The sequence below is a fragment of the Delphinapterus leucas genome, chromosome 9 (genome assembly GCF_059928025.1).
Source record: "Delphinapterus leucas isolate spDelLeu-1000000601 "Yukka" chromosome 9, BTC_Dleu_Yukka2, whole genome shotgun sequence".
Taxonomy (NCBI): Eukaryota; Metazoa; Chordata; class Mammalia; order Artiodactyla; family Monodontidae; genus Delphinapterus; species Delphinapterus leucas.
Window position 1 is genome coordinate 75,692,653 of NC_143137.1, and position 24,789 is coordinate 75,717,441.

The 24,789-nt window shown below is 35.7% G+C and overlaps 2 protein-coding genes across 2 annotated transcripts in view; one reads left to right on the forward strand and one right to left on the reverse strand.

Annotated features, from left to right (window-relative positions):
* The window catches only part of RUNDC3B (RUN domain containing 3B), a 159,355-nt gene that overhangs the window by 96,856 nt on the left and 37,710 nt on the right, over positions 1-24,789 (reverse strand). Inside the window, exon 3 of the mRNA XM_022588273.2 lies at positions 2,806-2,856. Coding sequence (XP_022443981.1) covers positions 2,806-2,856 — 51 coding nt within the window. The remainder of the gene's footprint in view (positions 1-2,805; positions 2,857-24,789) is intronic.
* Positions 22,291-24,203, forward strand: LOC111182120 (sugar phosphate exchanger 3-like). Its single transcript, XM_089917736.1, is given in 2 exon segments — positions 22,291-23,758; positions 23,761-24,203. Coding segments are annotated over 2 exon segments (1,476 nt in total). The 5' UTR covers positions 22,291-22,485; the 3' UTR covers positions 23,964-24,203.

The following is a 24,789-nucleotide window of genomic DNA, read 5'->3' on the forward strand; positions in this document are numbered from 1 at the left end:
TTTTATTTAAATAATTAAATAATTTCTGCATCTATGAAAAAGGTTGAAGTTAATTAAAAATAGTGGAAGTGTTCAATTGGTTATTTGAGATATTATTACTTGAACATCACTTTTACTTAAACACAGATTAACTGCTAGCAAAAGATGTACTTGGGCTATTAGTCTGTAACCAGTATTCAACAGGAAAATTAAAAAACAAAGCTACAGGGTGATCATGCCTTTAAAAATAATTATTGAGGTAATAAATAATCACTCCAAAGATATTCTCATTTCCTTTAAAAAGGACCAGAAAAGCAAATCACATAGCAAGAAACTGACTAGCCTACATTTTGAAGAAATTTTATTCAGGAGAAGAATTATGCTGTCACTAACAATTCTCTTTTTAACGTTGCTGACAAGTGTAAGTGTATAAAGTGCTTTCAATTTTATATGCTTTTAGTAGTTGACTTTTTACCAAAGACAAAGTTAAACAAGCTTTTCAAAACTTATTCCCAACCCATCAATCCAACTCTAATTCATTTTAGGCACAGAAATAAATGGTGAAAGTTTGCTAGACTAAAAGATCTGCTACTAACCAGCTACGTGATGTCTTTCCCACTAAACTGCCTCATTTTCAGCAACTTAAAATGGCCTGTGATCTCTAAGATCCAATGTTATTCTAAAATTACTCTTCTATATTAGTTAACTTAGACACCTAACTTAATATTACTTTAGATACCTACCTTAATATTTTTTAAGGTATCTAACTTAAATAATATAGTCACATCATGCAATATACTCGTGTTTTGCTTTTATCTTATTTTATGGCAAGATGAGACCTTCTAAAAACAAGAACTAAACTTTCCAAAGTGGTTCTCTAGTAGTGGCTAATGACACATCATCTTTTGATAATATAAAATATAAATGAATCTGTTAAGTGACTTCCTTTCTCCACCCTTTGTATTAGTACTTCGCTATGTAAAGAGCCAATGTAAGACTGGTCTCACAAGCTGAAGTTTTGTTAGTGCTACAATATATCACCTAGATGATAACAACAAAGACTATTACTTTGGAGCTGCTATTCATCTAGACAAGCAATAAAATACAGTCCCATTTTAATTTTAATAAGCTACTCTGATATTGCAAAAGTTTCAGATACTTAAAGGAAACTGGTTACTTATGGATTTATTGTTGCCAATATATTAATATTTCAGTATTTAACTTTTCACTGTAAATTTTATAGCAGCAATCCTAAATTTCTTACTGCTAACTTATGAAAATTAGTTTAATATTTTCTACTATCTTTTTACTGAATAGAGAAAATTCCCATTTCAACAAAAGGTCAGAATCTTTTCCTTTTAAAAAGTACTACTATTAGTTGAAGCTTATATTTATTAGACAACCCAGGTTTGAAAGTAAAATTACGACCTTGATTAATTTTCTAGATAAAGTCTCATGTTAATGTTTTTTAAAAAAGAACAAATTTAAACACTTAAAAAAAAACTTTAATTACACTTTCAGCTGATCTGAAGAAATCTGAGTCTAGATTAGATACTCAACTGTACTTATACTGCTAGCTCACTATGTTACTTACAAGATGCCTCAAGTAAATCATTTAGCAACTATGAATCACAGTCACTAATCTATAAAATGTAATTACTACCCTTTGGTACTGACAATTAATGTCCTGTTCACTGGTAAGGAATTTATCACAAACAAACATCTAAAGTATGCATCTACACCATAAAAATTAGTCAATTCTTAATCTTCCAAAACAAAAAAATATTGAGATAGCCAGGTTCACCAAAAATCTGAAAACTGAATTTTACTTAATAGGCTTTTTTATCCAGGTAATTTTACCATCTTTCCAAGCAGAGTTCAAAGGTTTTGTTTTTTTCTTCCACCAGCATTTTTTAACATAAAGCTTAGAATACCAGTAGACTGAATTAGAGTACCGAGGGCTGACGTCCACACAGAGAGCCACGCATAAATGTGTAGCCCTGAAGAAATCAAGCACAATGTGTTTCAGTAGTGATTAAGGTTATACATAGGGGACATTAAATTGTTTAAAGTGATTGTTTGTGGGGATCAGGATTGAGGAAATGAGAAGACAATTGTTTTCTACTTTCTACCTTTCTTATTATACGTAATCTTTAAAAATAATAACTATGTATTTCTTTTCTAAGTGAAAAATATAATAAAAGGCTAGGTCATTAGCACAGAGGCCTAGCAGTACTTTGCATACAACAGGAACTCAATAAAAAAGTTTTGAGTAAGTGAATAAAGGCATATATTCTACCTGGAAGAAAGGAAACTAAGGAATATATTTCCACTAGTGGTTCAAGAACAGTGAAACAGTTACTGTTGACAGCGCCCATGTATGTTTTACTGAGTAACTCTGGAAATTCACACAGCTTCCCTGAGACCCGCTTTGCATGTAATACAAATATTACTACACAGCACTTACAAAACTGAGAAAATAACCAATAAGTCTTATATTATAATAAAATATAAATAACACAGAGATGCATGATTAATAAAATTGTGCTTAAAACCATGAAACTTAATAGAAATATAGAGGGGTCATGTAGGAGAAGGAGAGCAAATGGATTATTATATTGTGTGGATTCACAAAAAGCTTTTGATTTAAAAATTAGCATAAAGCATAGTTCTGCCCTCTGGATTAACAAAAACAAAAATAGAAAGCTTTGCAAAACCCATGCAATGTACTAAGAAAGATCACTTAACTGATACAGCCCTCCCCAGTAAGTCAATTCCATGCTGCCGTGCAGCTCAGTGGCAGGAGGCATCACCAGCATAGAGTACCTTGAAGAGGTATTTGGAGATGAGCCAGCCATCGGCAACTTTGGGAAATCTCTTTAAAAAAAATAAACAACAACAACACACAGATATTTAAGAAACCTGACATCAAGTTTACAATAGCAAACTGAACGGCCCCAATAAGATGGCTACACATAATCTTGATGCAGTAAACATCACTTTTACCTAATAAATAAAATGAACTCAATGAACATGAATTGAGCTCATGCTCTACTCGGCACGGAAATCAAGCTGGTCCCTGTAGCCTATTCTATTGGAGATGATAGGATGTCTTTAAGTCACAGAAATACATGAGAAGCTATTTTTCCCTGTCTACTTTCACCTCCATTATTCTTAGCCAAACATAAAGAAGCCTGACTGAATTTGCTAGCTTTGCACCTCAAAATTTATACGATTGGTTAGAAAAATTACTCACTTATTGAACTATACGGCTCAGAAAGGTTTCAACTTTAAAAATAAATATACTTTTTTTACTGTTAACTTTTCTAAAAGTTATAAAATTCATTTTGAAGAGCAGTTGTTTCTTTTTTTGGTCTAAGCAGAGTTAAAGTTTGTATGTCTTTTTTTTTTCAGAATTATGAGAACAGCACTTAAATATCTAGTAAAATGTTCTTCAGTTTAACCAATGTTGACTAAATGCCTACTTCATGCAAAATACTGTTTTTCCTACAGCTTCCAATTATTGTTTAACAATCACCATCTGGAAAAGTACTATAAATTCTTGCCTATGTTGTTTGGCAATTCCTATACAGGAAAACTCCAAAGCCAAATTTCTGAAGTCATATTCCCAACAGATGATATCTTTTTGTTTCATAAGCAAACACTGAAATCTCCCATAGGACATGGTTCCACACCTTTCCAAATACTTTATGAAACTAAACAAAAACCAACCAACCAAACACAGTCAGTAGTGTATAGAAAAATGAAAGGAAGGAGATATATACATAGCTGTGCTATTGGTCACTTCTATGTCTCTACTATTCACCTCTATCCTCCTATTTGTATCACTGTAAATGAATATTAAATTTGGAAACACATATCCAAAAGGATCTATAACCAAAAGGTACCCTAGTTAAGCCCATGTTAAAACATAATGCTCTTTCTATAACTACAACAAACAAAATGAAAATCTCTCCGCATTAAATGTACATCAGAACAGAATGCTTTTCATTGAAAATATTAAGAATACCAATTCTTAATGTTTAAACCATATTTACTAGCTCTGCCTTGAAAGTTATGTATCTTACTTGTAGTCATTTACGTAATCAAAAGTTATCAAAGTAAAAACGATTTCCAGGAAAACCATACTTAAAGTAATTTTACTTCAAAAAATGTATCAAGTAAAATGTATCATGTCCAGATTTATGTCATGGCTTAATCAATCCTTGGTACAAAATGGGAAACAACTACTGAATCTATTATGAAGCTCAATTTATAGTTTAGGGTTTTTTTTTAAGCTTTTAATATGTTAGACTTTATGCCCTGGTTATGCATGTTATTTTGATCCTGGCTATGGAACACCATGTGAAAATTTTAACAATTAAAACATTTTCACTTATTTGTAGGCATTAATTGCTTTAATCATAATTTAATATCTCACTCTAGGTCAGTTATAAGCAACAAGAAGCATCCAGACCAAATGACAATCCACAAGATTCCAAATTATCTGTAGTCAAATTTCAACACCACTCTCATTTTGTAGATGGGAAAGGAGAGGCCCAGAGAGAGCCTGCCTAGACCCAGCACACCCCTGTTCCCTGTAGCCTCATACTGATCTACTCCTTTGGCTACAGACAAGATCTGACACATGGAGAGAATCAGTCAGCTGGCTTTTCTGGTTGGATATGAGTTCTCACTACAGCCTCAGAAATAGGAAAAATAATGGGGCAGTAAACATGCACTGAGAATGAGGTAAATATTTTTCATATAAAATTTAAAGTCTTAGCTTAGTTGCTCCCCAAAATATATATATAAATGAACGACAAAGCTTACATTATTTCAAAGTGGCTCAAGGAGTGCTTGTTAGAAAACGTTTTCATTTGCAGTTGAAATTAAAACTTTTGTTTTAAAGTATACAATATTAAATATTTATTTAAATATATTTATAACATAAAATACATAATATCACATATAAAATATAGGATATTAATATATAAAATACATAAAATTTCTTTACATATTTAAAATATATGATGTTAAGACAGTTGAGACAAGACCAAATAAACTGAAAGTGTTTTGTTCAAGAACAAAATTCATTCAAATGTACCATTATAATTATATAATATACTGTGATATTAGGTGTTAGTTTCTGAAATTTCAGCCAAAAGAAGAACCTACTCAGAAATAGATATGCGGGGACTTCCCTGGTGGTCCAGTGAGTAAGACTCCACGCTCCCAATCCAAGGGGCCTGGGTTCAATCCCTGGTTGGGGAACTAGATCCCACATGCATGCCACAACTAAGAAGTCCACATGCCACAACTAAAGATCCTGCATGCAAAGATCCCACATACCGCAACTAAGACCCAGCACAGCCAAAATAAATAAATAAATAAATATTTTTAAAAAAAGAAATAGATATGCGATGAAAGAATGCTTAATCATACTGAAGATACCGTGTCTTCTGACTCAAAAAGTATATACTTTTCAAAAACAAATAAATGAAAGTAAAACAACTTTATAATCTTTATATTAAGGTGGAAAATGGCCATCATACAGAAAAGATTACTGACCATGGCTTTATTCTTTTTTTTGCGGTACACAGGCCTCTCACTGCTGTGTGGCCTCTCCCATTGCGGAGCACAGGCTCCGGATGCGCAGGCTCAGCGGCCATGGCTCACGGGCCCAGCCGCTCCGCGGCATGTGGGATCTTCCCAGACCGGGGCACGAACCCGCGTCCCCTGAATCCGCAGGCGGACTCTCAACCACTGCGCCACCAGGGAAGCCCCCTGACCATGGCTTTAAACACATGAATCAGCCTTGGTGATAAGACTGAATATAATTCTAATCCATAAATATGATATTTATTCCATGTTTTCATGTTAGCCCTTGTTATAACTTCAGCTTTCTAATTATTTTGATTTCTTTGACGAATGAGCTCCATTATCATGATTGATAAAATTTGACAACTACGTAGAAGGTGAGCCTTTTGCCTTTGTTGTATTTAGTCTAATTTTCTTTCTCTCTGTGTATATACTCTGCTAATAAGGTTACAGGTAGATGACTTTATTTTTACGTGATCCAAGATGGATTCCTGAAAAGATCCCTAGATGGACTGATTTGTAAACTGACTGCTATTTATAAGGCAAATAACAAAACTGATTATAAATGATCAGATAGTAAGTCAGAATTTTCACAAGTTTTCTTTTTAAACTAGCAATACCAGATAGCATATACTCTCTTCTGTCACTGATAATAATAATGTGCAAGTTCTTATTGTTTGACATTTTGAATCTTCAACCATGTATTTATATGTAAGAGAAAAATCATTCAGTGAAGCAATATTTACAACTGCATTATGTACTGTAATTAAGCTAACAATGAAACAATATTATCTTCTTTTCTATGTAGCCATTTTCGATTTTTTAATAGCTTCTGAAATTAAAATTTAATATTATATATGATATTTTAAACTTTTTAAAAGTTTACTTTAAAATGCCATTTACAGGTAGATGCTAGGTACATTAGAAAAAGTATTTGGCTATTTGATTCAACAATTTTTAAAAACTGAGCACCAAAATCATGCAAATATTTTACATTTGAAAAGTCATAGTGACTTGAAAGAAAAGGAACGTACGAAGAATAAAAACATTAGATTATATGCATCAACAACTCATTGAGATTAGAAAATTAGAAAGGTGTAGGAACTGAAATTATGATGCTTTCCAAAGATGAATTAAAGTCCATTAAATTGTGCAATCTTTTCCATGTTCTATAAAATGAGAAATATTTACTTCCTTTAAATGAGCAATGTTTGAGCATTAAAAGTGATCAAAACTGTTGCTGAAATTATGTAACAAAAAATTTTCTCAAGAAAACAACTTTCCACTACTGAAAATAAACTATGATTTGATTATTACAAGTACTGTAAGTTGCTCTATGCTAATTTGCAAAAATCATAAGGTCAAACTGGAAATGTCCCATTATTCTTCTGGCAGAAACTCAAAGGGCTACAAACACAGATAAACAAACATGAACTACCATCAGAGACCATCAATTCCTGCTAAATCCAAGAATTCGGAATTACCTGGTAGAATCATAAATTTTTTTAACTCTCTCATATATTTAAAAAAAAACACTAAAAATATCCTAGGCAATTTTATCAATAGTAGCTATTATTTAATTAATCTTTTCATAATACTTTCTATGTAGTACTCCCTCTCAGAAGCCAAATCTAAATTGGAATTCTTGAAGGGGTTTTGAAAGTGAAGTTCATGTAAAATAAACTTGAAAGATTCTCCAGGGATAACAAAGTTTAAAACTATTAATAAATCTCTCCTTCTATAAATAAGAAAAATATTTAAATTTGGAGGTTAAAATGACTCCTTGAAAATTACGGTTTGGTTACAAAATATAAAAACTGTTTAGTCTGTATCTCCTAATAAGTACAAATATTTGAGATACTTTTCTTGCTCTTCACCCCAAAATGCCTACAACAAATACAGTTATTAAGAGTACTATGACAATCACATAGCTCCAAAGAGAAGCAAATAACCAAGTATGTGGGAATAGTCTGTTTCAGAATTTTAGACATTCAAAACCATATAAAGTACTACAAAACTAAGAAAAATATTTTAGACGTTTCAAAACAGAAATAAACTCTCAAATGAAAAATAAGAGTAAAATAATAAACTACCAATATTAATCATGTAAGAAGACTAATATCAAGGGAGAAAAAGGTCACTGATCAAAATGGGTTATATAAAAACTAGTTCCACATGATGTAAATAATTAGTTCTTTTCTATTCCAGACTAATTTAAAAAACTCACTCCACAAAAGAAGCAGGCAGGGTTTCCCTGGTGGTGCAGTGGTTGAGGGTCCGCCTGCCGATGCAGGGAACACGGGTTTTTGCCCCGGTCCGGGAGGGTCCCACGTGCCACGGAGCGGCTGGGCCCGTGAGCCATGGCCGCTGAGCCTGTGCGTCCGGAGCCTGTGCTCCGCAACGGGAGAGGCCACAACAGTGAGAGGCCCGTGTACCGCAAAAAAAAAAAAGAAAAACAAAAGCAGGCAAAGGTCATAATAAAAATATTAGGAAAAAAGATGAATAAACATGAACTTACATTCAATCTCATTTGTAAATAAAAACAAATTAAAATAACAAAATGTTTTATATATTTCATATTAATAGAAGACCAAAAAAAGATCTTTTCCCCTTACCAAATTAAAACTTAAAAATATTAATATAATAATATAATGAGGATATGAGAAAAATAACCACATATATTATTGTTGGTACAACCTTTCTGATAGACAATATAGCAACATATATTAAACATAACATAGCATATATATCATAATGTGCATACCCTTTAATTTCAGTAATTACAATTCTAAGAATTCATTAGCTATTATCAATAATATAAAATAATTTTAAAGAAATTAGAAAACTATGTAAAAAAATTTTCAGTGATATATGACAGTATGTTTATGAAAGGGAAATTTGGTAAAAAACTTTGGTAAGCAAAAAGGATATTAATTATGGTTCATTCATACAATGGAATATTATATATTTGTTTAAAAATGAAATGGAAATATACACACGGAAATAGAAAACAGATGCTCAAAATCTTGTACATCAATGTTACAACAGTACTAGTTATAAGAGAAAAAATGGAAACAATCTAAATGTCCATTAGATGATTAATGGAGGGACATCCCTGGTGGCTCAGTGGTTAAGAATCCGCCTGCCAATGCAGGGGACACAGGTTGATCCCTGGTCCGGGAAGATCCCACAAGCCGTGGAGCAACTAAGCCCGTGCTCAGCCCGCGTGACTTGAGCCCGTGCTCCACAACAAGAGAAGCCACTGCAATGAGAAGCCCGCGCACCGCAAGGAAGAGTAGCCCCTGCTTGCCACAACTAGGGAAAGCCTGCACGCAGCAACGAAGACCCAATGCAGCGAAAAATAAATAAATAATATTAATAATAAATTAATTAAAATGATTAATGGTTACACAAAATGTGGTGTGTCTATATAATGAAATATTAGCCATAAAAAGGAATGACGTACTGGTACCTGTACAACATGGACGAACCTTGAAAACATGCTAAATGAAAGAAGCCAAACATAAAAGCCACACATTTTATGATTTGATTTACATGAAACGTCTAGAAAAGTAAATCCATAAGGACCAAAAGTGTATTAGTGGTTTCCAGGAAATGGTGGGGAGGAGAGCAGAGGAAGTGAGTGCTTAGTGGGTATACATTTTTTTTGTAAAGAAATTTAATTTTATTCTAAGAATTTGAAATAGAGGGATTTAATCAGAACTGGGCTTTATTTTCTTTTCTTTGTACTTTTTTTTTTTTTTTTTTTTTACTTTGGCTGTGATGGGTCTTCGTTGTGGTACACTGGGTCTACCTTGCAGCGTGCAGGTTCTTCATTGCTGTGTGTGGGCTTCTCTGGTTGCGGCGCACGGGCTCCAGAGCGCGAGGATTCAGGAGTTGCCGAGCGCAGGCTTAGTCGCCCAGCAGCATGTGAGATCTTAGTTCCCCGACTAGGGATCGAACCCACGTCCCCTGAATGGTAAGGCAGTTTCTTAACCTCTGGACCACCAGGGAAGTCCCTAGAGTTCCTTTTTTTTTTTTTTTTTGCGGTACACGTGCCTCTCACCGTTGTGGCCTCTCCCGTTGTGGAGCACAGGCTCCGGACGTGCAGGCTCAGTGGCTATGGCTCACGGGCCCAGCAGCTCCGCGGCATGTGGGACCGGGGCATGAACCCGTGTGCCCTGCATCGGCAGGCGGACTCTCAACCACTGCGCCACCAGGGGAGCCCCCTAGAGTTCCTTTTTAATGTAATGAAAATGTTCTGGAACTGACAGTAGTGATAGTTTCACAACACTGTGAATACTAAAATCCAAGGAGTTGTACACTTTAAAATGGTTAAAATGGTGAACTTTATGTTATTTGAATTTAATTTCAAGTCTTAAAATACTAATAAAACAAAATGAAATGGAAAAATATAATATGGCCAATACTAAGGGCAAAATACAGGTCATAACGAAGAAAATACACATATTGTCTATGTATATACATTCATATGTATATACGCAGATAATTTACATGACAGATATACAAAAAGTTGCCAGCTGCAATTATATCTGGTATTTCTGGAAGTTTTTATTAATACTTCCTATGGCTTTATATTTGAACCTCTTGTTATTTTTACATGGAGTAGGGGTAAGAGGAAAGGCCAAAAAAGACTGGCAGTCCAAGAACACAAAATATACAGAAAGGGGTTAAATTAAGGAATCGTGCTAGAGGTTTATAATTTTCTTTCTATCTTTCCTTTTTTTAAAACATAGTAGAACATTAACAAGAATACAAACAAAGTTAAGTAGTCTACATGGCCAGTATGGGCTAAAATCTTAAAATGAAGAAAGAGGTTTTTCAAAAGGCATCAGAAAAACAAGAAATGATAAGGGCTATAAGCTTAGAAGTAAATAAAAGTTTAGGAATATGATTTTAATCAAAAAAGCTACATGAGGAATATGGAAATCTGAGTGATGCTTAAATTTTTCCAGTTACCTTTTTTGTTTTAACCATACTTGCTTTAGAGACTAAAGCTCTCTGTTTTTAGAATCTACATAGTTGTTTAGTTACTACCAAACCTTAAATTTACTATATTATATATAGGTTAATTTTATTTCCTATACAATTTAAGACACTGAACCAAATTTACCATGCTACATATAACCCTGGATGTTTCAAGAATTTTTTGAATATTATGATTTCCTGAGATACAAAATCTGCTGAAGGTTTCCTACATTTCCAAGTATATAATGGAAGTACATTCCAAGTTCAAAGTGGCCTTGTCCACTGTCTAAAAGCCAAACTTTGGTAACCGTCGGAGCCACTTTCTTATCTATTGTATCATATTTTTTTGGCCGGAGTAGGCGGGTTTTATTGGGTGAGTTGTGTTCTTATGTTACAACAGAAACAATTCAAGTCTCATTTTGTGTGCAAACCAAGAATCAAAAGTTGGAAAACCTTCAAAAATGAACAAAGAAAATTCAAAAGCCAAATGGATAGGTTTATCTTTACCCATTGTTTCTAAAAGTGTTATTACTACACTTCAAAAGGTGGCCTCATGGGGCGGTAACTGTTTATCATTTAAGTCAGGAAGAGCTTTGAGGTTCAAGCCAGTGTTCCTGAACAATGCTTAGGTATCATAACAGTTCAACTGGATTGGAGAAATTCTAAAATGTCAAGTCACAGGCGTTCTACCTTATTTTAAGAGTCTGAATCCAGATACTATCAGAGAAAAAAACAAAAACAAAAAAGCCCAAAAAAACCAACCCAGAGTTTAGTACTCTGGGGCTCAAGAAGTAGGAATTTCTCAGAGCTCTGTTTTCCAGCAAATATTCACTATGTGCCTACCATATCCCAGGCACTGTTATAGAAATGTGGGATACATCAATGAACAAAACAGACAAAGATCTTTACCCTAACGAAGCTTACATTTTAGCAGAGGTAAAGGAATATAATAAACAATAATCATAATGAGTAAATCTCGTAATATGTTAGAAGCTAAGACTTTAAAAAAAAGTAGGACAGGGGCTTCCCTGGTGACGTAGCAGTTAAGAATCTGCCTGCCAATGCAGGGGACATGAGTTCGGGCCCTGGCCTGGGAGCATCCCACATGCTGCAGAGCAGCTGGGCCCGTGCACCACAGTTGCTGAGCCTGCGCTCCAGAGCCCGTGCTCTGCCACTAGAGAAACCACGACAAAGAGAAGCCCGCAGACCGCAATGAAGAGTAGCCCCTGCTCACCGCCACTAGAGAAAGCCCACACGCAGCAGCAAAGACCCAACACAGCCAAAAATAAAAACAAATAAATTAATTAATTAAAAAAAAAAAAAGTAGGACAGGGAAAAGAGGTCAGAAGTGCTTGGGGTGAAAGGAGGAAAGGTGAGTTATAATTTAAAATATACTGCTAAAGCAATTATACTCCAGTAAAGATATTAAAAAAATAAAATATACTGGAAGGGTTTAGGCTTCAATGAGCAGTTTTGAAACAGATGGGGAGTTAACCATTTGGATATCTAGGAGAAGTGCAATGGTGCTCTATGACAGCAATGTGTCTGGTATAGTCAAGAAAAAGGAAAAGACCCATGAGGCTAGAGCACACCAATTTAAAAACAAAAAAAGGATTCTCTGTACATAAGTATAATGGGGAAACAATGTTTGGAATCAAGACGAAAATCTAAACTGAATGTGAGTCAGCAAGCCCAATGTTAGTAAGTATAATTAGCAGATTAATTCATAGGAAATTTGATATATTCAATAGTATGTCATTATATTTGGTCATTTTTTCTTCAATTAGTAGTGTATTGCTAATTGATAGGCTTTAGTCCTCTATGATACTCAGAAGATTTTTCATTTTAATCAGTTATTTTCCATATAACCTTTACAAAATTCGCTACTGTATCCCATCCCCACACCACCTAGCTGAAGTTTACAAGATTGTTTCCTTTTTTTTTCAAGATTGTTTCTGACCACTTTACTGCTAAATTTCATATTTTTCTTAAACTGTCTGGTCTACAATACACTACTATAATCAAAGTCACAGATGACATTTTAAAAAATGAAATTTTATTTTAGACATTTGCTGTATTTTATAAGCATTTTAATGACTGTTAACTCTATGTGTAAATGATTGTTGAGATATTTTATACCACTATCTTGATTAGTTTTTTGGTGGACTGGAATATTTCAAATGTTCTTTCTTCCAGAAAAGTAATATCCTTCTTGATATTTACATATATCTTATGCTTAACATTTTTAAGGGAGATTAGAGTAATTTAATCAACAAAGAATTCAGTATGTGTGGACAAGCTTTTTTTTTTTTTTTTTTTACAGGAAGCAGACTTTATTTCACAGCATTTACCAAAGTAGCATCCAGAGATGGTGAATAGACATAACATTTTCCTAGTGTCCAGAGATGGTGAATAGACATAAATATAACATTTTCCTTGAAAATAAGTTTAACAAATTTTTAAAAAGAATGATGAACGAGCTTCTTTTTTTAAATTGAAATATAGTTGATTTACAATATTGTGTTAATTTCTGCTGTACAGCAAAGTGATTCAGTTATACACACATACATTCTTTTTTTAATATTCTTTTCTATTATGGTTTATCATAGGATATTGAATACAGTTCCCTGTGCTATACAGTAGGACCTTGTTGTTTATCCATTCTCTATATAATAGCTTACATCTGCTAACCCCAAACTCCCACTCCATCCCCTCCCCAATGCTCTCCCCCTTGGCAACCACAAGACTGTTCTCTATGTCTGTGAGTCTGTTTCTGATTCATGGATAAGTTCATTTGTATCATATTTTAAATTCCACACATAAGTGATATCATATGGTATTTGTCTTTCTCTTTCTGACTTACTTAATTTAGTATGATAATTTCTTGCTGCATCCATGTTGCTGCAAATGCCATTATGTCGTTCTTTTTTTAAAATTTATTTTTATTTTTTTCAATCTCCCATAAAAAATGAAATTTTAATTTTTATTTGAGGTACTTTTATACCCCTTTCTTGTGTGGAGCCTTCCCTGACCCATCCAAGCAGAAAGGATTATTCATCCTTTTGCACTACATCACCCTCATTAATAGTTCTACTATGACTCAACGACACTATTATACATCATTATTTCTTAATGTATCCTCCCTTTGCCCTCCAAAACTGAGTTTCATGTGAAAGCATGCCTGATTAATCTTCGTATCCCATCCCCTAGCACAGGGTCTACATGGACTGCTAAATAAGAGAATGAATGGGATAAAGAGAATAGGGTGTGTATGTGTGGAAAAGATTAGGGGAAAACGGAAAAAAGAGGGGGGCATTCGTACAATGTCAAATTTAAAGCATCTGCTCCAGAAAAAGTATAGGGAACTCACACTATGACTCATTTCCAAAGCAGAGGAAAAGTGAGTTACATTTAGCCAAGAAACATGTGAAGGGCTGATAGTAAAGGAATTTTCCTTGGGGTTTCCTTCTACTGTGCTTTATGAAAAACTACTCAACTTCCTAAAGTAAGTTGGGATCAATAAGGGGTAATTTTAAGTATTACAATGAAAGAGCGGGATCCTCACCATTTTAATATGTTTTAATGGAAAGTGATAAAATTTGAGGGAGTTATAAATATATATTTTAACCTATAGTAAATTTACCGTTGGTATACAGTTCTATGATTTTTTTTAAATGCAAGCAGTCATGTGACCATGTCCATAAGACACATAACAGTTCCACCCATCCAAAAAACCTCCTTCATGCTGACACTATATAATCAACACCCCCAAACTCTAACCCCTGATAACCAGAGGAGTCTGACACAATAGTTCAGCTTTCTCTAGAATGTCATATAAATGGAAGCATACAGTATCTAACCTTAAGAGTTTCACTTCTCTCACTTAGCATAATACATTTGAGATTCACGCAGGTTGTTGTGTGTAGAAAGAAGTTTTTCCTTTTATCGCTCACTTTGTCCATTGTATGGATATATAACAGTTGGTTTATCTAGTCATCACATAAAGGACATTTGGGCTGTTTCCAGTTTTTAGTGATTATGAATAAGGCTGCTATGAACAGGTCTTTGTGTAAAGATAAGTTTCCATTTCTCTTGAGTAAAGGAGTGAGATTTCTGGGAAACTATTCTGCATTCCCACCAGTAACACATGAGAGTTCCAATTTCTCCACATCCCCACTAGAACTCGGTATAGGTGTGCAGTAGGGCCTGATTGTGGTTTTAATTGCACTTCCCAAGTACCTAATGATATTGAGCACATTTTCATGTGTTTCCTTGCCGTTTGTGTATTTTCACTGGTGAAGTATCTGTTCGAACCTTTTGCCCATTTTTAAATTGGGTTAGTTCTTTTCATAATATTACATGTTTATAGTTCTTGGGATATCCTGGACACAAGCCCTTTGTCAAATATGTGATTCGCAACTATTTTCTCCCAGCCTATGGCTTGTCTTACTCTCTTAACAATGTCTTCTGGAAGACAAAAGTTATTAATTTTGATGAGGTCAACACTTCATTATTTTTTGCTTTTATGGATTATGCTTCTATTGTTTTATCTAAAATCTGTTTGCCTAATTGAATGTAACAAAGATGTTTTATATTCTTAAGGTTTTTATACTTTTACATTTAGTCTATGATCCATTTTGAATTAATTCTTGTATGTGGTGTGAGGTAAGACTCATAGTTCATTTTTTGCATACAGTAATCCCATTGTTCCAGCACCATTTGTTGAAAAAGATTATCAATTCACCAGTGAATTGCCTTTTCATCTTAGCCAAAACCAATCAAGCATATTTGTGTGCCTCTATTTCTGGACTCTGTTCCATTCCACTGATCTATATGTAAAAGCTTTCACCAATAACACACTCTTTTAATCATTGTATCCTGACCATCTTGAAATCAGAGAGCTTGAGTGTCCAACTTTGTTCTTCCCTTGTGAAATTGTTTTGCCTTTTCTACTTACTTTGTTTAGCCATTTATAGAATCTGCTTGATATCTACAAAAAAACCTGCTAAGATTATGAAAGTGCATTGAATCTATCAATCAATACAGACATCTTAACAATATTAAGAACTGACATCTTAACAATGTGGAGTTTTAGAGGAATTATCTCGTCTAAAATGTCAATAGTACTAAGGTTGAGAAACCCTGCTGTAGACATCTGTAGATGCCTGCTACTGAATGTTTGTATCTTACTGAATGTTTGTGTCTCCCCAGTATTGAAACCTAATCCCCAAGATGATGGTATTTGGAAGTGGGGCGCTGAGGAGGTTATCACATCATAAGCCCTCATGAATGGGATTAGGGCCTTATAAAAGAGACCGAGAAAGAGCCCTCACTCCTTCCACCATGTGAAGACACAGCAAATTTCTGTTGTTTATAAGCCATCCAGTCTATGGTATTCTGTTAAAGTAATCCAAATGCACTAAGACCATTTAAGGAAGTTCTCTTCTCATACCTAGTTTACGGAGTAGTTTTATCATGAATTAATGTTTTTAGTCTGTTAATAAAATGAAATACATGAACTGATTTTCAAATACTGAAATGTCCTTGCATTCCAGGGCTTGATTTGTTAATATTTAATTGAGGATTCCAGTATCTATTTCCATGAGGGGTAGTGGTATACAGTTTCCTTTCCTTGTAATATTTTGTCTAGTTTTGCATCAGGCTAATGCTGACCTCATAAGATGAAGTGAGAAATATTCTCTCCCCTCCTATTTTCTGGTAAAGATTGAGTGGGATTATTATTATTTCTTTCTTAAGTCATTGGTCACAATCAACAGTAAAACCATGTAGGCCTGGAGTTTCATTTGTTGGAAGGTTTTCAACTACCTGTTCAATCTCTTTAATAGATACAGGCCTAGTCAACTTATCTATTTCTTTGTAACTCTTGTTAGGATTTGTCTTTGAAGAAATTGGTCCATTTCATCCAAGTCAAATTTATGTTAACAGCTGTTCATAGAATTTACTTATCCTTTGAATATAGGGTCTATAATGATATGTCCACTTTCATTCCTGATACTGGTAACTTGCGTCTTCTCTTTTTCTTGGTCTCTGTAACTAGAGGTTTATGAATTTTATTGATGTTTAAAAAAAAAAGCCTTTCACATGATTGGTTTTATCTACTGTTTTTAATTTTATCAATTTCTGCTTTTATCTTTATTGTTTTGTTCTTTCCACTTGCTTTGGGTTTAGTTTTCTCATTTTTCTAGTTTCTTAAGGTGGAATCTTAGCTTATTAACTTTAAACCTTTCTTCTTTTCTAACATAAGCTTTTAATGACTTAAATATGCCTCTAAGCACTGCTTTAACTGCATCCCATAAACTTGGATATGATGCATTTCATTTTGCATTTAGTTCAAAATACTTGCTAATTTTCCTTGAGACTTCCTCTTTGACCCATGAGTTACTTACAATTTTTTTTTAATTCCCAAATATTTGGTGATTTTTCAGATCTTTCTGTTCTCAATTTCTAGTTTAAGTCTGTTACAGTCAGAGAACATATTTTGAATGATTTTAATTCTTTCAAATGTGTTAAGGTTGGTGTTATGGCTCAGAATAAGATATTTTTGAATGTCCCATTTGCCCTTGAAAAGAACATACAACCTGCTGTTACTGGGTGGAGTGTTTTATTAATGTCAATTAAGTCAGTTGGTTAACAATGCTGTTCAGATCTCTTGCATTATTGATATTCTGTCTACTTGACCTAATGATTATCATGAGAAGAGTGCTGTAGTTGATAAGTACAACTGTGGATTTTTCTGTCTTTAATCTCCAGTCAGTTCTACCAGCTTTTGCTTTTTGAAACTCTGGGGGGTTTTTTTTGTTTTTGTTTTCTGTTTTTTTGTGGTACGCGGGCCTCTCACTGTTGTGGCCTGCTCCCATTGCGGAGCACAGGCTCTGGACGCGCAGGCTCAGTGGCCATGGCTCACAGGCCCAGCCGCTCCGCGGCATGAGGGATCTTCCCAGACCGGGGCACAAACCCGTGTCCCCTGCATCGGCAGGTGGACTCTCAACCACTGCGCCACCAGGGAAGCCCTAAAGCTCTGTTTTATAAAAAAAATCTTTTTATATCTTTTACTTTTAAACTATCTGTATCACTATATTACACGTTTTTTTAAAAAATTAACATTTTTTTAATCCAAACAATCTCTTTTAATTGGTGTGTCTAGATGATTTATATTCAATGTAATTAATAATACAATTGGATTTAGGTCTACCATTTCATTGTTTTCCATTTATCCTTTATTCCCCCTGCCTTCTTTGGGTAATTTTAATATTTTCAGCATTCCATTTTAATTTATCTATTGCATTTTTACTGGGTCTCTTAGCTGTTCTATAGTCATTGCTTTAGGGATTACAGTGTAAAACCTAACCTTTGAGACTTTTGGGACAACATTAAATGCACCAACATTTGCATTATAGGGGTCCCAAAAGGAGAAGACAAAGAGAGTGGGCCTGAGAAAATATTTGAAGAGATTATAGCCAAAAACTTGCCTAAAGTGAGAAAGGAAACACTCGGGTCCAGGAAGTGCAGAGAATCCCATACAGGATAAACCCAAGGAGGAACACACCAGGACACATATTAATTAAAGTGACAAAAATTAAACACAAAGAAAAATATTAAAAGCAACATGGGAAAAGCAACAAATAACATACAAGGGAATCCCTATAAAGTTAACAGCTTATTTTTCAGCAGGAACTCTCCAGGCCAGAAGGGAGTGGCATGATATATTTAAAGTGCTGAAATGGAAAAACCGACAACCAAGAAAACTCTACTCAGCAAGGCTCTCATTCAGATTCGATAGAGAAATCAAAAGCTTCATAGACAAGCAAAAGCTAAGAGAATTCAGCACTACCAAACCAGCTTTAGAACAAATGCTAAAGGAACTTCTGTAGGCAGGAAAAAAAAAAAAAGAGGCCATAACTAGAAACAAGAAAATCACAAATGTGAAAGCTCACCAGTAGAGGCAGCCATACAGTAAAAGGAAATCATCCACACACAAATATGATATCAAAACCAACAGCCATGATAAGAGGAGAGTACAAATGCAGGAAATGGGACATGCATTTGAAATTAAGAGACCAGCAACTTAAAACAACCTTGTATATATATAGACTGCTATATCAAAACCTCACGGGAACTGCAAACCAAAAAACTACAATAGATACATACACAGAAAAAAACCCCACCCAAACACAACACTAAAGACCATCATCAGATCACAAGAGAACAAAAAGAGGAACAGAAGAAAAAAGACCTACAGAAACAAATCCAAAACAATTAAGAAAATGGCAATAGCAACATACCTATCAATAATTACCTTAAATGTAAATGGATTAAATGCTTCAACCAAAATACACAGACTGGCTGAATGGATACAAAAACAAGACCCGTATATATGCTCTCAAGCCACCCACTTCACATCTAGAGACACACAGAGACTGAAAGTGAGCGGATGGAGAAAGGTATTCCATGTTAATGGAAATCACAAGAAAGAGTAGCAATACTCGTATCAGACAAAAGACACTTTAAAATATTAAAATAAAGGTGTTACAAGAGACAAGGAAGGACACTATATAATGGTTACAGGATCAGTCCAAGAAGAAGTTATAACAATTGTAAATATATATGCAACCAACATAGGAGCACCTCAATATATAAGGCAAATGCTAACGCCATAAAAGGGGAAATCAACAGTAACACAACAATAGTGGGGGATTTTACCAGCTAACAGCCATAAAAGGGGAAATCAACAGTAACACAGCAATAGTGGGGGATTTTAACAACCCATTTACACCAATGGACAGATCGTCCATACAGAAAATCAATACGGAAACATAGGCCTTAAATGACACATTACATCAATGGACTTAACTGATATTTATAGAACATTCCATCCAAAAGCAGAATACACTTTCTTCTCAGGTGCACATGGAACACTCTCCAGGATAGATCACATCTTGGGTCACAAATCAAGGCTTGGTAAATTTAAGAAAGGTGAAATCATATCAAGCATCTTTTCTGACCACAATGCTGTGAAATTAGAAATCAATTACAAGAAAAAAACTGTAAAAAGCACAAACACATGGAGGCTAAACAGTATGTTACAAAACAACCAATGGATCACTGAAGAAATCAAAGAGGATATTAAGAAATACCTAGAGAGGGCTCCTCTGGTGGCGTAGTGGTTAAGAATCCACCTATCAATGAAGAGGACATGGGTTTGAGCCTTGGTCCAGGAAGATACCACATGCTGCGGAGCAACTAAGCCTATGCGCCACAACTACTGAGCCTGCGCTCTAGAGCCCGCAAGCCACAATTACTGAGCTCACATGCCACAACTACTGAAGCCCATGTGCCTACAGCCCATGCTCCGCAACAACAGAAGCCACCGCAATGAGAAGCCCGTGCACCGCAACAAAGAGCAGCCCCCACTTGCCACAACTAGAGAAAGCCCGCATGCAACAACAAAGACCTAACACAGACAAAAATAAAATAAATACAATAAATAAATTTTTTAAAATACCTACAGACAAATGACAATGAACACACAATGATCCAAAGCTTATGGCTCCTGGCAAAAGCAGTTCTAAGAGGGAAGTTTATAGCAATAAAGTCTTACCTCAGGAAACAGGAAAAATCTCAAATAAACAACCTAAACTTACACCTAAAACAACTAGAGAAATAAGAACAAACAAAACCCAAAGTTAGTAGAAGAAATAAAAAAGAACAGAGCAGAAATAAATGAAATAGAGACACAGAAAACAATAGAAAAGATCAATGAAACTAAAAGCTCATTCTTCGAAAAGATAAACAAAATTGATAAACCTTTAGCCAGACTCATCAAGGAAAACAAAGGAGGGGGCTCAAATCAACAAAATTAGAAACGAAAAAGGAGAAGTTACAAATGACACCACAGAAATGCAAAGGATCATTAGAGACTACTACAAGCAACTATATACCAATAAAACAGACAGCCTAGAAGACATGGACAAATTCTTAGGAACATACAACCTTCCAAGACTGAGCCAGGAAGAAATAGAAAATAAGAACAGATCAATCACAAGTAATGAAATTGAAACTGTGATTAAAAATCTTCCAACAAACAAAAGTCCAGGACCAGATGGCTTCATAGGTGAATTCTATCAAACATTCAGAGAAGAGCTAACACCCATCTTTCTCAAACTCTTCCAAAAAATTGCAGAGGAAGGAACACTCCCAAGCTCACTCTATGAGGCCACCATCACCCTGATACCAAAACCAGACAAAGATACCACAAAAAAAGAAAATTACAGGCCACTATCACTGATGAACATACATGCAAAAATCCTCAACAAAATACTAGCAAACAAAATCCAACAATACAGTAAAAGGATCATACACCATGGTCAAGTGGGATTTATCCCAGGGATGGAAGGATGTTTCAATATACACAAATCAAACAATGTGATACACCACATTAACAAACTGAAGAATAAAAACCATATGATCATATCAATAGATGCAGAAAAAGCTTCTGACAAAATTCAACATCCATTTATGATAAAAGCTCTCCAGAAAGTGGGCATAGAGGGAACCTACCTCAACATAATAAAGGCCATATACAACAAACTCACAGCTAACATCATTCTCAATGGTGAAAAACTGAAACCATTTCCTCTAAGATCAGCAACAAGACTAGGATGTCCACTCTTGTCACTTTTATTCAACATAGTTTTGGAAGTCCTAGCCACAGCAATCAGAGAAGAAAAAGAAATAAAAGGAATCCACACTGGGAAAGAAGAAATAAAACTGTCAGTATCTGCAGATGACATGATACTATAAATAGAAAATCCTAAAGATGCTACCAGAACACTACTAGAGCTCCTCAATGAATGTGGTAAAGTTGCAGGATACAAAATTAATACACATAAATCTCCTGCATTCCTATATACTAACAATGAAAGATCAAAAAGAGAAATTAAGGAAACAATCCCATTTACCAATGCATCTTAAGTCAGAAAGAGAAAAAAAAATATCGTATACCACTGCATCAAGAAGAATAAAAAAACCTAGTAATAAACCTACCTAAGGAGGCAAAAGACTTGTATTCAGAAAACTGTAAGATGCTGATGAAAGAAATCAAAGATGACACAAACAGATGGAGAGATATATCATGTTCTTGGATTTGAAGAATATTGTGAAAATGACTATACTACCCTAAGTAATCTACAGATGCAATGTAATCTGTATCAGATTACCAATGGTATTGTTCACAGAACTAGAACTAAAAATTTTACAGTTTGTATGGAAACACAAAAGACCCTGAATAGCCAAAGCAATCTTGAGAAAGAAAAACAGAGCTGGTGGAATCAGCTAACTAACTTCAGACTATACTACAAACCTACAGTAATCAACACAGTAAGGTACTGGCACAAAAAACAGAAATATAGATCAATGTACAATGCTGGAAGTCCAAAGATAAATCCACACACGTATGGTCACCTTATCTTTGATAAAGGAGGCAAGACTTTATAATGGAGAAAAGACAGTCTCTTCAATAAGTGGTGCTGGGAAAACTAGAGAGCTACATGTAAAAGAATGAAATTAGAACACTCCCTAACACCATACACAAAAATAAACTCAAAATGGATCAAAGACCTAAATGTAAGGCCAGATACTATAAAAGTCTTAGAGGAAATCAGTCGGAACACTCTTTGACATAGATCACAGCAATATCTTTTTGGATCTACCTCCTAGAGTAATGAAAATAAAAACAAAAACAAACAAATGTGAGTGGCAGGGTTGCAGGCGCAGTGGAGTGAGCAGAGCAGCCGGCTGGAGCATGACGACTACTGCAGGACTCGGAAAGAAGAAACGATGTAAACCATTCATTATCCAGACTTTAAGGTCAAGGTGAGAAGGAAGGTCAGGAGGAACATGGCCTGGCCAAATATTTTTCAAAGAGGAACTTTGCTCTCCCGGTTCAGCCATCATCATGTGCTCATGTTCCTGCTCACCTTCTTCAGTTACTCGTTGCTCCATGCATCAAGAAAAACACTTAGCAATGTCAAAGTCAGTATCTCTAAGCAGTGGACCCCAAGTGCTTTTAACAAGTCAACTGAACTGCCTGTAGAGATCTGGAGCAGCAACCTTTTGTTTCCCAGTGCAGAGGAAGCCATTCTTTTCCTCAGAACACTCGACACCATTTTCCTCTCCTACGCTGTGGGCCTTTTCATCAGCAGTATCGTCGGGGATCAGCTTAATTTGTGATGGGTTCTGTCTTTTGGCATGTGCTCCTCTGCATTAGTGGTGTTTGTCTCTGGTACTCTCACAGAATGGCTGCATTGCTACAACAAGGGGCTGTACTGCAGCCTGTGGATCGTGAACGGCCTGCTGCAGTCCACTGGTTGGCCCTGTGTGGTTACTGTTATGGGCAAATGGTTTGGAAAAGCTGGACGAGGAGTTGTTTTTGGTCTCTGGAGTGCCTGTGCCTCCGTGGGCAATATTTTGGGACCGTGTCTAGCTTCTTCTGTTCTGCAGTATGGTTATGAGTATGGCTTTGTGGTGACAGCGGCTGTGCAGTTTGCTGGTGGGATCATCATCTTCTTTAGACTCCTGGTGTCACCCAAAGAAATTGGTCTCCCAGGTATTCAGGCAGAAGATTTTGAAGAAGATTTGCACAGGCCATTAATTAATGGTGCTGAAAATGAAGATGAAGCTGATCCTAATTATTCAATCCAAGAAGGCAAGTCTGTTACCCAAGTCAAGGCGATAAGCTTTTACCAAGCTTGTTGCCTTCCCGGAGTTATAGCATATTCACTGGCCTGTGCCTACTTGAAGTTAGTGAATTACTCCTTCTTCTTCTGGTTGCCCTTTTATCTGAGTAATAACTTCGGATGAAAGGAGGCTGAAGCCGACAAGCTGTCCATTTGATACAATGTTGGAGGAATTATAGGTGGAACTCTGCAAGGCTTCATCTCTTATGTGCTACAGAAGAGAGCCCCGGTGTTAGCTCTCAGTCTGCTTCTGGCAGTCGGGTCCCTCGTTGGATGTAGTTATTCTCCAAACAATAAGTCTATCAATGCACTTCTGACGGCTGTCACAGGATTTTTTATTGGTGGACCTTCTAATATGATTAGCTCTGCTATTTCTGAGGACCTGGGTCATCAAGAGCTGATCCAAGGGAGCAGTGAGGCTTTGGCGATCATCACAGAATAGCTGATGGAAGTGGGAGCACTGGAGCTGCGGTGAGCCAGTATTTAGTGTCTTTGATCCAGGACAACCCAGGATGGATGTGGGTTTTCTACTTTTTCATTCTTATGACAATTTGCACAGTTCTATTTATTTCACCATTAATAGTGAGGGAAATATGCTATCTTATGCAAGGACGACAAGCTCGCATATTGAGTGAGTGACCAGTGCCCACAAAAGAACAAGAAAAATAGGAGACACATCAGGACTATTCCTTTTCATTCACCTTATTTTGGGGTTGTCTTAAGAGCTCCAACATAACCTCAGACTGTCAAGCCTCTTTCAACAGTGTCAGCCACCGTAGATGCTGACCAAAGTGAAGGCTGGGCTGTTTTTCTACACTACAGGAATAATTAATGATTTTTATTGCTGTTGTTTCATGAATGTACTGAATGGCCTATGAATCTGCCAGTGTCTTTGGTGGCCTGTGAAAGTTTATCCTTTTAACCGTAAATGCTGTATTGGACTCGGACCCTAGTTCTCCAGCCTGGAAAGCCAAGTGACCACGAGGCATTCATGCATGGTTTGTACCAACGACATGCTCCACGAATAGAAAGGATCGTTGCATTTTGCTTGGTCACGAGTTTGCAGAGAGTGGCTCATCTCTGATGCATCAAATCCGGATAAAGCACTCCAGCCAGGTCCAGTGTAAGCATGCCTTGGACAGAGAATCCCTTTGTTAACCACGGTGGGGAAAAAAATCACACTACATGCTGATTGGCTCTCACTCTGTATCTGATCTAAAGTCATTCAGCTCCAGAAGCAGAAATACCTTCAAATGATTGCCAACTTGCTCTCCTCCGTCTTCATTCAGAATTCCCTTTGACTCCTGGAAGTCTTTAGTCTTCCTTTCAAGGACCATAATGTACCTCAACTGTGAACATTCCAGTGTGTAACTTACAACCAAAGTACTCAACCCCAGATTTGTTCTCTGGGAACTTTAGGATCCACTAGGAAGGTAATTGGCTTAGCCCTATTTTCAGAGGATTG